General features: G+C 49.8%; 2 protein-coding genes across 3 annotated transcripts in view; both read left to right on the forward strand.

The window, feature by feature from the left end:
• LOC129625163 (spermatogenesis-associated serine-rich protein 2-like) lies at positions 1-1984 on the forward strand (the record flags this gene model as incomplete). The annotated part of the gene is given in 1 exon segment (XM_055543289.1): positions 1-1984. A coding segment is annotated over 1 exon segment (1797 nt), but the record flags the coding sequence as incomplete, so codon positions are not given.
• Positions 1985-6467: 4483 nt separating this feature from the next.
• The window catches only part of RIN2 (Ras and Rab interactor 2), a 211028-nt gene continuing 204757 nt past the window's right edge, over positions 6468-12738 (forward strand). For both annotated transcript variants that reach the window (XM_055544095.1, XM_055544098.1), the window contains exon 1: positions 6468-6673. The gene's annotated coding sequence lies outside the window, so the exon portion shown is untranslated. The remainder of the gene's footprint in view (positions 6674-12738) is intronic.

A 12738-nucleotide genomic window follows, 5' to 3' on the forward strand; every position in this document is an offset into this window, starting at 1 on the left:
TATGAGAGAAGAAAAGGAGATCACTGGCTAGTGAACGGGATTTCAAATAATCAGGATTTTATATTTATCACCTCCAACTACAGTCTTTGGTCACCTCCTTTTAAATCAAAGATAACTACAGTCAGAACCAAGACAAGGCAAAATAATACTTTTCTTCCGCATTTTTTGAGATTAAAGAAACCTGAAATATCTAGGAAACAAAACCAGAAGGATTCATCAGGATTCATTTTTGATTTGCAGTCCAGTACTGTGCTGGCCCAAGGAGGAGCTTTTGAAAACATGAAAGAAAAGATAAATGCAGTGCGTGCAATAGTTCCCAATAAGAGTAACAATGAAATGATCCTGCTTTTGCAGCACTTTGATAATTGTGTGGACAAAACAGTACAAGCGTTCATGGAAGGTAGTGCCAGTGGAGTACTCAAAGAATGGACAGTAACAGGCAAGAAAAAGAACAAAAAGAAGAAAAGCAAGCCAAAACCTGCAGCAGAACCAAGGAACAGTATCCCAGATTCCAATAAATCGGTTTCCATTCAAGAGGAACAACCTGCACCCCTCTCAGAGAAAGGTGGTATTAATGGTTATCATGTCAGCGATGCCATCAACGATACTGAGTCTGTGGACTCACTCAGTGAAGGTATGGAGACACTTTCAACAGAAGCCAGAGAACTGGAGAATCCTGAGTCTGACACATCAGAAGTGCTGGATAGAACAGGATCCATGCTGGAGAATGGTGTCTCTGATTTTGAGGCCAGATCTTTGACTATGCACTCTACTCAGAATTCTCAACAAAATAGGAACGTTGCCAAGTCTCTCTCAAGAACTACTGTAGGACCTCAGCTTTCAAATCTAGGCATGGAAGATGTTCCCCTCTCTTTCACCAACAAAAAGCTTGGTTCTAATATTGAAAAATCTGTGAAAGACCTCCAGCGCTGCACAGTGTCTCTTGCACGATATCAAGTTCTAGTTAAAGAAGAGGTGGATGCTTCTATTAAGAAAATGAAACAAGCTTTTGCCGAATTGCAGAGCTGTTCAATGGATCGGGAAGTGGCGTTGCTCGCTGAAATGGACAAAGTGAAATCTGAAGCAACTGAAATTTTGCTTAGCTGTCAAAAGAAAGCCAAACTTCTAAAGAAAATGACTGATGTGCCTGTTCGGATGTCAGAAGAGCAGTTGGTCGAGCTCAGAGCTGATATCAAGAACTTTGTTAGTGAACGTAAATATGATGAGGATCTGGGACGAGTGGCCCAATTCACCTGTGACATAGAGACCCTGAAGAAGAACATTGATTCATTTGGACAAGTATCCCATCCAAAGAATAGCTAGTCAACGCGATCTCAATGTAGCTTGGTTACATCTATGTCTTTGAGTAACCCATGTGATGCCTCTGCTCCCAGCCTTACAAGTGCTAACAAGAAAACCTCGGCACTGGGGGCGACGCCTACAACCACAGCAAGCTCCAGTGGCTGATCCTACCAGGCTCATCGAGAGCTATTGCCAGGAAACAGACGAGCCCAAGGCTACAGGCCACAAGGCCCAAAGTCCAGTGACCCCACGAACCAAGGGCAACATTACAGAGTGGGTCATTACAGAAATAGCTCATGGTATTCATCTGCTTCCAGGTACCAGAGTGCTCCACCCCAGGCACCAGGAAACACTAGTGAACGGGGCCAGGCTCACGCTGCAGGGACCAATGGGACTGGAGCCAGCATGGAGCCCAGCCCACCCAAGCCCTCATTCATTAAGGGGCTCCCCCAGCACAAACCTAGGACCTCTCAGCCTGACGTTGTGAATTCCTGAGGAAAATTCCAGCCGGTCTCTCTTCTTTCCCACACAATTCAACTTGGTAACTGGACTTTAGGAAACTTCTAGTTAGATTTAATAACAAAAAGAAGTTTATGCATATCACTTTTTATGCCATTCTAAATATTTTGCCATTCTAAATATTTTGGTTTCTTCTCTCCTCGTTTCCTCTTTACCATTTTTGGAAGGGAAGCTGTTTTCTTTTTTTTCCCCCTTGACCTTTCCCAGTGAGATGGATTGATTCTGATTGGTCATTCCTACCAGAAATCACAGGCAACTGTTGCCAGGTTTCCCAAGGGTAAGCAGCGTTCTTCCCGAGGCTCGGCCTTCCAGAGGCCTGAGGAAGCCTTCCTCAGCCAACCCCGACTGTCCAGGCGTTCCGGAGGAGACGGATCACAGCTGGTCTTGCTGCCTGTCTGTTTAAGCAGAAGCCACACATGCCTGTCGGGTTCCCTGTAAACACCAGGGGAGGTAGCGAGGGGGCTGTGTACAGCCCTGAATTGGCCAGAAAAGGGGAAATTGAATAGGTGAAAATGGAAGAACCCTGGGACACATTTGATAATCTGCCTGTGCTCCTAAGCTATGCCTGAGACTGACACTCAGATCGCGGTTTTAGTCTCTCGCTTGGCACCATAGCTTAACCTGCGGTTTCTTCCATATGCCCAAGCCTTGTTTTCTATTACCTTAGGCTGCAAACCAGTCTAGGGAAGTCTATGGGAAAGTAGCATTAATTCAAGGGAAAAAAGTATTTCTTCATTTCAGTGTTTGAAGATTTTTATTACTATTGTTCTCCCTCTTTCCTGATTCCCATTCTGACCCTGAACCAAATTTATAGCACTATAATTAGTGTTAATCTAAGGTGTCAACCATCCAAAAATTGCTGCAGTCAATCTTTAGAGTTGAATAAATAAAAACAATTGCATAAATGTTAAAAAAAAAAGATTTAAAATAGAGGATAGACTGAAAAATGTATTGAACATAAACACAAAGAAAGTGGGGGTCATGGTAGGAATTTCAGAATAAATCAGGACAAACACATTTAATGGGGCTGCTGCTGCTAAGTCACTTCAGTTATGTCCAACTCTGTGTGACCTCAGAGATGGCAGCCCACCAGGCTCCACCATCCCTGGGATTCTCCAGGCAAGAACACTGGAGTGGGTTGCCATTTCCTCCTCCAATGCATGAAAGTGAAAAGTGAAAGTGAAGTTGCTCAGTCGTGTCCGACTCTTAGCGACCCCGTGGATTGCAGCCTACCAGGCTCCTCCATCCATAGGATTTTCCAGGCAAGAGTACTGGAGTGGGGTGCCATTGCCTTCTCCATTTAATGGGGCAAAGGAGGCTTATTATACTGATAACTGCCATCCATTGTAAAAGCATAGTACCCATAAATATTTATGTACTGGGTAACAGCATGACAATGTTAGACTACAAGAGGTAGAAAATGCAAAGAAAAATGTCAGAACTCCAGCTGAAATGGAAAATGTTCATTTTATTCAGGAATGGGATAGGGGAGAGAGCAGGAGATAAATTAGAAGACTGGCAAAGAAAATTATAAAAGTAAATGACACAAACAATTAGAATAAATGCAAAAGATGAATTCACATTTAATTAGTTGGTGTTTGAGTTCAGGAATAAACAGTTTTGAACAACTACTATATGCTAAGTATGAACTAGATTATGGGGAGCATTTAATAAGCCTTTTCTGATAAAAATGGAATTTTTTTCAAAATAGATCATATACTAGGTCACAAAGAAAGCCTCCAATAATTTCAGGGTGGCTATGGGGATTGATGAAGGAAACGTTACCCATTTACCACTGCAGATGCATAAATAAAGAGAAGCCATCATTATCCTTGTGATGACTGTACAGCTCAGATCCTGGAAAACCAAACCACTTTTTTCAGGACACTCACCTCTATTTGCCCTGCTCAACAGAGGAAAGAAACAAATGGCCAAGTGGCCAGCTCTGGGCAATGCTTCCAGACCAGGACTGCTTGGTTTACTCTGGAAGGGAAATAACTTCATTAGAAATGTCATTTTCTTGGCTGGCTGGTCCTCAGCTGACAGCAGTGTGCTCAGAGCACGTGTGGTCTCTGCGGCTGACTGGAGTGCACACTGCAGTCTCCAGGGACCCGGGTAGGGGGAGACCAAACCTGCCAAGTGTGAGAATGTCCCTGAGAGGGTCCAAGGTTCATTATTTTTAAAAAGGTTTTCTTTTTCCCCCCCCCTCCTGGAGTTTTCTCTGACCACCTATCTCAAATCGCAGCCTCCCTAGCACCCTCTCTTTCCCTCCCCAGGTTCATTTTTCCTCCATGGCACATTTCATCAACCATGTTATGTTTCATCAACCATGTCACATATCTTCCTTGTTTGTCTGGTTTATTGACTCTCTCCCCATGAGACTGAGGGTTCCAGGAGAACACAATGTTTTGTCTGTTTGGTTCCCTGCTGTAGCCCCAAAGCCTACAACAGAGCTTGGCACATACACAGTTGCTACTCAGTAAACAGTTTGGTTGAGTAACCCCCAAATCCATCTCTACAGTAGAATGTTTACCTGGGGGGAACACAGCCTAATGGGTCCCAAGTTCTAGGATACATTGAGCCTGTGTCCACAAGATGAATGAAGTTTTCAAGAGGGTGCTAGAAAAGAAGAAAAGGAAAAGAACAGGAAGAAAGCAGAGGCCATACCTGTTCAGTATTTACCTGCTGTTGCCGCTGCTAAGTCACTTCAGTTGTGTCCGACTCTGTGTGACCCCATAGACGGCAGCTACCAGGCTCCACCATCCCTGGGATTCTCCAGGCAAGAACACTGGAGTGGGTTGCCATTTCCTTCTCCAATGCATGAACGTGAAAAGTGAAAGTGAAGTCGCTCAGTCATGTCCGACTCTTAGTGACCCCATGGACTGCAGCCTACCAGGCTCCTCCATCCATGGGATTTTCCAGGCAAAGTACTGGAGTGGGGTGCCATTGCCTTCTCCAAGTATTTACCTGGGGTTGTCTACAAAACACAATCATTCCTGGTGGAGGAAGGGAGGGAAGGGGGAGAGATGTGGGGCCGGTCTATACCTGTCTGCTTCTCCCTTCTTCCAGTGTATCCAACCGCAGAGGAATTCCTGACACTTTTACCTGCAAAACCAGTAAGAATCCATACTTCACCTCTGCTCTGGCCACCTTTCTCTCAATCTGAGATCATTTCAAGTCTCCTAACTTGTTTCCACCTTTGCCCCTTGCAATGGACTTCCTGGTACAACATCAGACCCATTTTTCAGCAATGTAGCCAGACCACATTACCCTCCATGTAGACTCTCGTGATTTCTACCCAGCAGCTCAGAGTCTCTACCCCTAGTCCTCTTTGCAGGTTATTCCTTTCCTCACCTGCCCGAATCCCACCTGCTCAGGCCGGCCTCCTCGGAGCACCCCAGACACAAGGACTCCCCAGCCTGCTTACTTTGTCTCCAGTTCCCACTGCTGACGGCCTCTACAGCCCCGATAATTAACTGACTGATGCTCATGGGTCACCCTCTGCCCCTGCACCCACCCCACCCCCGTCCAAGTGTCCAAGTAGGTCAGTTCCACCAAGGGCAGGGAGATCTTTGTTTGGAATCAATAACAAAGATCTTTTGGTCTTTTGTCCTCTAGCTCATCTCCAAACATTACAGCAGTGCCTGGCACAAAAGCAGGTGCTCAATTATTCATGGAATGGTTGACTTGGAACAGAAGACGAGCACAGTGGGTTCCGTCTTCCTGGGAGTCTAGCTGAATACAAAGGATAAATTTGGGGATTTTTAGAAGGTCTGGGGCAGAAAGGAAACAAAATATAAGATTTCTGTCCGTTGGCTTCCTTTTTCTGCTCCATCCAAAAAACGGTGTCTCTGAGTTGTTCTTTTGTTTTTGTTTTTTTGAGACACCAGCTACTTTGGTAACCTTTAGGTATTTCTCTCCAGCGGGGAAGTGAGAGAACTTCCCCTCACCTGGGACTCGCCAGACCACTCCTGGTTCGGGGCGGTGAACCCGCCCGCACCCCCTCGCCTCTCTGCCTGTGTGCGTCGCCCCCACCAGGGGTGAGAAAGGTCTCCCAGCGCGGAGCCTAACCACATCCTCGCACTCCCGCGGGCCGGGGGCTGGCCTGCTCATGCAGAAACAAACCCAGGCGGCCCCCTATCCAGCGAAGACGAGCACAACATCGCGCGGCAGGCACCCGGCGCGTTCAAAGCGGGGACAAAGCGCCGCGCCCTACTCGGGCCTCCGGGACTAGGGCTCCCAGCCCGCGCGGCGGATCGGTGACCGCGGCGGGGCGGTGGGGCTCGTTCCATGGAGAGGGGTGCACGCGTTCGTGCAGCCGTGGGGATGAGCAGATCGAAAGGGGACGCTGGGCCTTGTCTCCGGGAACAACAGCCTGGCTCTCCCCGGGGGAGCGAGCAAAGCGCGGCGGCGGCGCCTAGGCGTGTCGGGAGCCGGGCCAGCGGGGTTCGCGCCGGGTTAGATCAACTTTCTGCCGCAGCTCTCTGCCCTGCCGCCGGGGCGCCGGCTGCCGGGGTGAGCGTAGAGGCTGCGCGTCCCGGGGCGCAGAGTGGGCGGTACGGGGTGGGGGCGGGGGGGGAAGGACGGGGGTGGACCCGGGTCGCGCAGGCGCCTTCCTCGCCCCTTCGGCTCCCCCGCCCCATCGCTCCAGAGTTCGGGAGGGCGGCTGGGGGAGGGGGATGGCCCGAGCTGGAGCCGAGGGAGGACGCGAGGCAGACACAAAGCCCTTCCCTCGCCTGCCTCCTCTTCCTCCGCCAACAGCGCCTCCCGGGCGGGGAAAGTCAGCCCGGGGCCGGTCGGCGGGGCTCGGGTCGCCCCCCTCTCCAAGACCTGCGGGGAGGGCCTGTGCGAGGTAAGGGGCGGCGGCAGCGGAGACCCCACCCCCTTGGCCTGCACCCCAAGCACCCGGAGACCCCCCAACGGGCGCACGCGGGCGGGGGCTCTGCAGGGTTCGGGGCGCGGGGTGCTAGTCCTCGCACGCTCCTTCCCTCTGGAGGAGACCGGGGGGGCCTGGAAATCGAGCGGCTGTGGGGTCGTGGGGACGCACGGGGAAGGGGGCACCAGGGAGTAGGGGCGCCGGGACTGGGCCAGGGTGGTCTTTCCCAGCGGGAATCCTCCCGGGGCCTCTGCGCGGAGGGTAGTGGGGAGGGGGACACCGCGGCTGCAGGCGCGGGGGCTCGGGTGCGCGCGCGCACGGCGGACGGCCGCGGGGACTTGAATGCAGTTGGACCTGCGGGGATGCAGACGGCGTGTCAAGTGCGCCCTGAGCCGCGCAACCTGGAGCAGGGGTCGCAAGCCCGGGGCAGACCGGGTCGGTGCGCTCGGCCAGTGTGCGGGGCAGACGCTCGGGCTAGAGATTTCCTCCCCTCACCCACTCCTGCGGGGGAGAGGCCGGCCGGGGAACTAAGGGGCTGTCGCCGTGATTGATGGCGGTGCAGCAGGCGGAGGAGCCCAGGGTTCCTGCGCGGAAGGGAGGGAGGTCACTCTCACACTTTGAGGCTTCCACGCCCCCCCATCCCCAGGTTCGGTCTCCACCCTTGGACTCGGCTCCCACCAGCGCAGGGTCCACCCACCCGCGCCCCTCGCCCCCTACGGCCGCGGGACTTCGGAGAGTTTGCAGAATTCAGCTTTAAAGCCTGTGATGTGTTGCCAAGAAATACAGGCGAGAGACTGACCCCGCCCCCACTTCGGGCCCTCACCGGCGCCTGGTTTCTCTAGTGGAGGCGGGTGCAGGGGGGGTTTCCTAACTCAGGACAGAAAGCCACAAAAACCCGAAAGCTGGGGGGCTGTATTTTATTGCAGCCCTGAGGGTTTCAGGCACAGTGGGGTTTCTTAGGAACGTGCTGTCAACAGTAAGGAAACCCCAGGGCACTCTTCCGGCCAACAGGACTTTGTAAATATTGCAGCAAAAACAAACAGCTGGCGGAACTCGGTCATTAACAAGAATAGTATTTTAATGCACTGTTGAAAACCATCAACTTTCATGTGAAAAATCCCCAGAACAAAATGTCAACGTTTTACATCAAGACCGGTTGTGGTTATGACCTTGCGTCACTGTGCGGTGGAAACAGTGTTTCCAATCGCCCTGTTTGTCTAGACCCCCACCTGGGGGTTTCTGAGCCTTGGCAGAGTGGCATGCTGCAGTTTAGGCAGTGCGGCTTTATACAGAATAAATAGTCATGTTCTTTTGTTTTTACTATGACTCTAAAAAAAAACATGAAATATAGTTGGTTTACACTGTTGTGTTAGTTTCAAGTGTACAGCAAAGTGATTCAGCTATACACAGAGATACATTCTTTTTCGGATTGTTTTCCCTTGTAAGTTATGTTTTTTGACTGTGGAACTGGTACTATTTTACCCAGTTCAAGTATGCAAGAGTATTTTTATGAGTGTACATAGAGGTGGGCATTTCCTTTTTGGCCTCCAGTTCCAATTCTGTCTCTAGAACAAACATGCATTGTCCCTGCCTTGGCACCTCTACAGCATCATGGCCTCGGATTGAGGGGGGCGAGGGGAATGGGGGGGCGGGGGGGCTCCTGTTTGGGACCTCAGAAAGAACACTGGTGGTTGACAGGAGCTTTGGGGTTTGGGGACTCTGCTCTCAGCCTTTGGAGGCTGGGGACAGGAGAACACACTGCTACTGTGACCTCCTTTGTCTGGAGACCCCCTCCCTCCTGCAACTTGTTCTCTAAGGGAAGAAAGAGATCTAAAATAGCCCTGCCCTCCCCCCCATGCAGAAATAGATGCAAGCAGCTTGACTCCCTCTAGGGCTGCAGGTATGTGCTTGTTTAGAGAGAATGTCCAAGCAGCCCTCCCCGCCAAACCCGCCCCAGGTCCCCCTCCCAGTTCTTCAAATTCAAGGGCCACCACCCACTACAAAGAGGAATTTTCTTCTCCAGAAAAGTCTCTTTGGGGAGCTAAATCCTCCCCCTCCTCTTGGAGGAGAGAGATAACTCATTTCTCCTCTGTCCGAGGGTATGCAGCCCTGAGAGGTCGGCCACAGTTGGGCCCAATTAGCACAGGCACTGCCCACATTCCACCACGAGGTTCTGTCCTATTCCTCATGTCAATCCAGGTCTGATGATACTGCCAGATTCCTAGTGGTTTCAGCTGAACTCCGGCCGCCTTTCCCTGGTCAGGCACCCGAAGTCCTTGGGTGTGTATTGTACGTGCGTGTTTGCTCAGTCCTGTCTGACTCTGCAACCCCACGGAGTGTAGCTCACCAGGCTCCTCTGTCCGTGGGATTCTCCAGGCAAGAATACTGGAGTCGGTTGCCATTTCCTACTGCAGGGGCTCTTTCCAACTCAGGGTTCTAACCTTCGTCTTCTGCGCATCCTTTGTCTTCTGCATTGGCAGGCTGATTCTTTACCACTGAGTCACCTGGGAAGCAATTACTTTTGAGCAGTATTCAGTGGCCCCTGCTCAACCTCTGTCTTTGAACTTCCTAAGGGTGAAAGCCAGCTCCAAGCTCTTACTGCCCAACACTTCGTGAATGGGTGTTGAAAGAGTGAACAGAAGTTTCCTTCTGTAAAAAGCATTTGGAGGAGTGGCAGAGCAATAAGTATATCCTTAGCAGATAATCATATTATTCTAGTGCTTTATAAAATGCGTTTCCAGATAATATCACAGTTGTTTGTCACAACAACACTAGTAATTCCATTTGGTAGGTAGAAAAACAGAGGCCTGGACAGGTTAAAGCACCAAAGTTGGAAGTAGAGCCTCAAGCCCAGTACTCCTTTAGCTGAGCCCCTACTGACTTGCTGGAGGTGGCCAGATTCAGATACACACACACCATGAAGTGTATGTCCGGAACAGAATTTACACAGTGGCATGTTCAGAGGCACTTTTCCAGAGAAATGACTACAGAGTCACAGGGGTAAAATGTTTTAGAGAAATAAGAAGGTTAAGCAGGTTTTCCACTGTAGGACTTTTCAGTGCCGTTATTATTATTACGTGCATCGGGACTCTTTAGGATGACTCCGTAATATGGAATGTTTGCCAACTTCATTTAGCCCCAGAACCAGGAAGCGTCTTCCGGATCCACCATTCTAAAGGGGTCCACTTGGGGAAATTGCTTAGTTCATGCAAAACCTCCTAACGTCTAGGCAATGTTCAAGGAATACTAGTGTGCAGAAGGAGAAGGCGATGGCACCCCACTCCAGTACTCTTGCCTGGAAAATCCCATGGACGGAGGGGCCTGGTAGGCTGCAGTCCATGGGGTCGCTAGGAGTCGGACACGACTGAGCGACTTCACTTTGACTTTTCACTTGCATGCATTGGAGGAGGAAATGGCAACCCACTCCATTGTTCTTGCCTGGAGAATCCCATGGACAGAGGAGCCTGGTGGGCTGCAGTCCATGGGGTCTCACAGAGTCGGACACGACTGAAGCGACTTAGCAGCAGTGTGCAAAAGAGTAAAAATATATGTTCTGGACATTTAAAAGGCAGAGTAACCCCCCCGCCCCTTGTAAATTTAGAGTGAATTGTTGGCTTGCCAGCTTCTATGCATCTGATTAGTCTTCCCAGGTGGTGCTAGGTGGGTAAAGAACCCACCTGCCAATGCAGGAGACATCAGAAACATGGGTTTGATCCCTGTGGGGTCAGAAGGATCCCCTGGAGGAGGGAATGGCAACCCACTCCAGTATTCTTACCTGGAGAATCCCATGGACAGAGGAGCTTGGCGGGCTACAGTCCCTGGGGTCTCAAAGAATCAGACACAACTGAAGTAACTTAGCATTTGCACACGCATGCATCTGATTAACATGAATCAGTGCTCCCCCCATCCCACCCCCTGGTGTGATCGGGTCTGAGGGACCTGGAGTTCTTTGGTCAGCAGTGCGAACAGGCCCTAGTGAGTGGGCAGCCTGAGCTGCGGTAAGCAGGCAGAGCTCACCCAGCCTCCCTAGACATCGCATCAGAAGCCCCCAATTCAGACACACCCATTGTTGGCAGTTGTTTTTGAATCAGAGCTTGCCTGCAATCTATTAGGTACTTTTCACCCATTGGTACCCCTGGCTATTCAGGCTTGATTGCATTTAAGAGAGGAGCTGAACAGAGGATTCCAGTGTGTATTTCAGGGATTCAGAGGAGAGTGGTGGGCTAGGAGGAGCCTTGGAAAACATGATACTGTGATCAGACAGGCTGGGTGACTTTAACGTCCATCTGCATTTGGATGGAGACATTTCTAGGTCTCCAGTGCTGAGCAAATGTGTCTGCAGATTTGTTTCATAGGTTATTCCAAAGACTGGAAGATACGTGGGCTCCTTTAGAGATCTGTATTTAATAGGATGGTGTCACAGAGGTCAAGGAAAGGAATGTTTTGAGAAAAATGGACCAATCAGATGGGGTGGGTATTCCTGAGTGAGCGTGTGAGTGTCCTTCTGCATGTGTGGCCAAGGGAGAGAGTGGGGAAGAAATACTGAGTGTGACTTCTAATCTGTTGAGTTTAAAAGTCCTGCATGTTACCTCGATAGAAATTGTCAGTGAAGAGCCAGAGTTGGGGTACTGGGATACTGAGGGGACCAGAGTGGGGCAGTGAACTAACCCAGGGACAGCCACAGGACAAGTAGAATGGGGTCAAGGCAGAACCTAGAGGCCCATGTCCAGGGGCCTGGAAGGGAAGAGAAAACGCCTGCATTGATGGTGAGTCGGACCATTCAGAACTTGTTGCGACTGGCCAGGACCCAGACTACCCCTAGTTTGTGAATTATTTTCTAACAAACAACTTTATATTAGTTTCATGTGTGTAGCTTAATGATTCAGTATTTATATTGTGAAGTGATCACTATAAGTCTAGGTAACATCTGTCACTATACAGTTACAGAATTTTTGTGTGTGTAATGAGAACTTTTAAGAGCTATTTTAGCAACTTCCTTGATAGCTCAATTGGTAAAGAATCCACCTGCAATGCAGGAGACTCCAGTTCGATTCCTGGGTCGGGAAGATCAGCTGGAGAAGGGAATGGTAACCCACTCCAGTATTCTTGGGCTTCCCTTGTGGCTCAGCTGGGAAAGAATCCACCTGCAATGTGGGAGACCTGGGTTTGATCTCTGGGTTGGGAAGATCCCCTGGAGAAGGGAAAGGCTACCCTCTTCAGTATTCTGGCCTGGAGAATTCCATGGGGTCGCAAAGAGTTGGACACGACTGAGTGACTTTCACTTAGCAACTTTCAAATATGCAATACAGTATTATTAACTGTAGTCAGCATGCTGTTCACTGCATTCTCTGACTTACCTATTTTATACCTAGAGGTTTGCACCTTTTGACCACCCTCACCCACCTTTTGACCACCCTCACCCATTTCATCCCCTGTCCCTACCCCCTGCACCTACAACTCTGGCAACCAGCAATCTGTCTTCTTTTTCTATGAGCTTGGCTGTGTGTGTTTGTTTTAAAAATTCCACATATAAATGAGATTATAAGGTGTTTGTCTTTCTTTATCTGACTTATTTCATTTAGTAGGATGCCCTCAAGGTACATTCATGTTTTTGCAAATGGCAGGATTTCACTCTTTATGATGGCTAGATAATGCTCTATTGTATATATGTACCACACTCTTGAGAGTCCCTTGGACTTCAAGGAGATCCAACCAGTCCATCCTAAAGGAGATCAGTCCTGGGTGTTCATTGGTAGGACTGATGTTGAAGCTGAAACTCCAATACTTTGGCCATCTGATGCGACTCATTGACTCAATGCAAAAGACCCTGATGCTGGGAAAGATTGAGGGCAGGAGGAGAAGGGGATGACAGAGGATGAGATGGTTGGATGACATCACTGACTCAATGGACCTGGGTTTGGGTGAACTCTGGGAATTGGTGATGGACAGGGAGGCCTGGCGTGCTGCGGTTTATGGGGTTGCAAAGAGTCAGACACGACTGAGCAACTGAACTGAACCACATCTTTATCCGTTCATCCATC

This window comes from Bubalus kerabau, chromosome 13 (assembly GCF_029407905.1).
Source record: "Bubalus kerabau isolate K-KA32 ecotype Philippines breed swamp buffalo chromosome 13, PCC_UOA_SB_1v2, whole genome shotgun sequence".
NCBI classification, from domain to species: domain Eukaryota; kingdom Metazoa; phylum Chordata; class Mammalia; order Artiodactyla; family Bovidae; genus Bubalus; species Bubalus kerabau.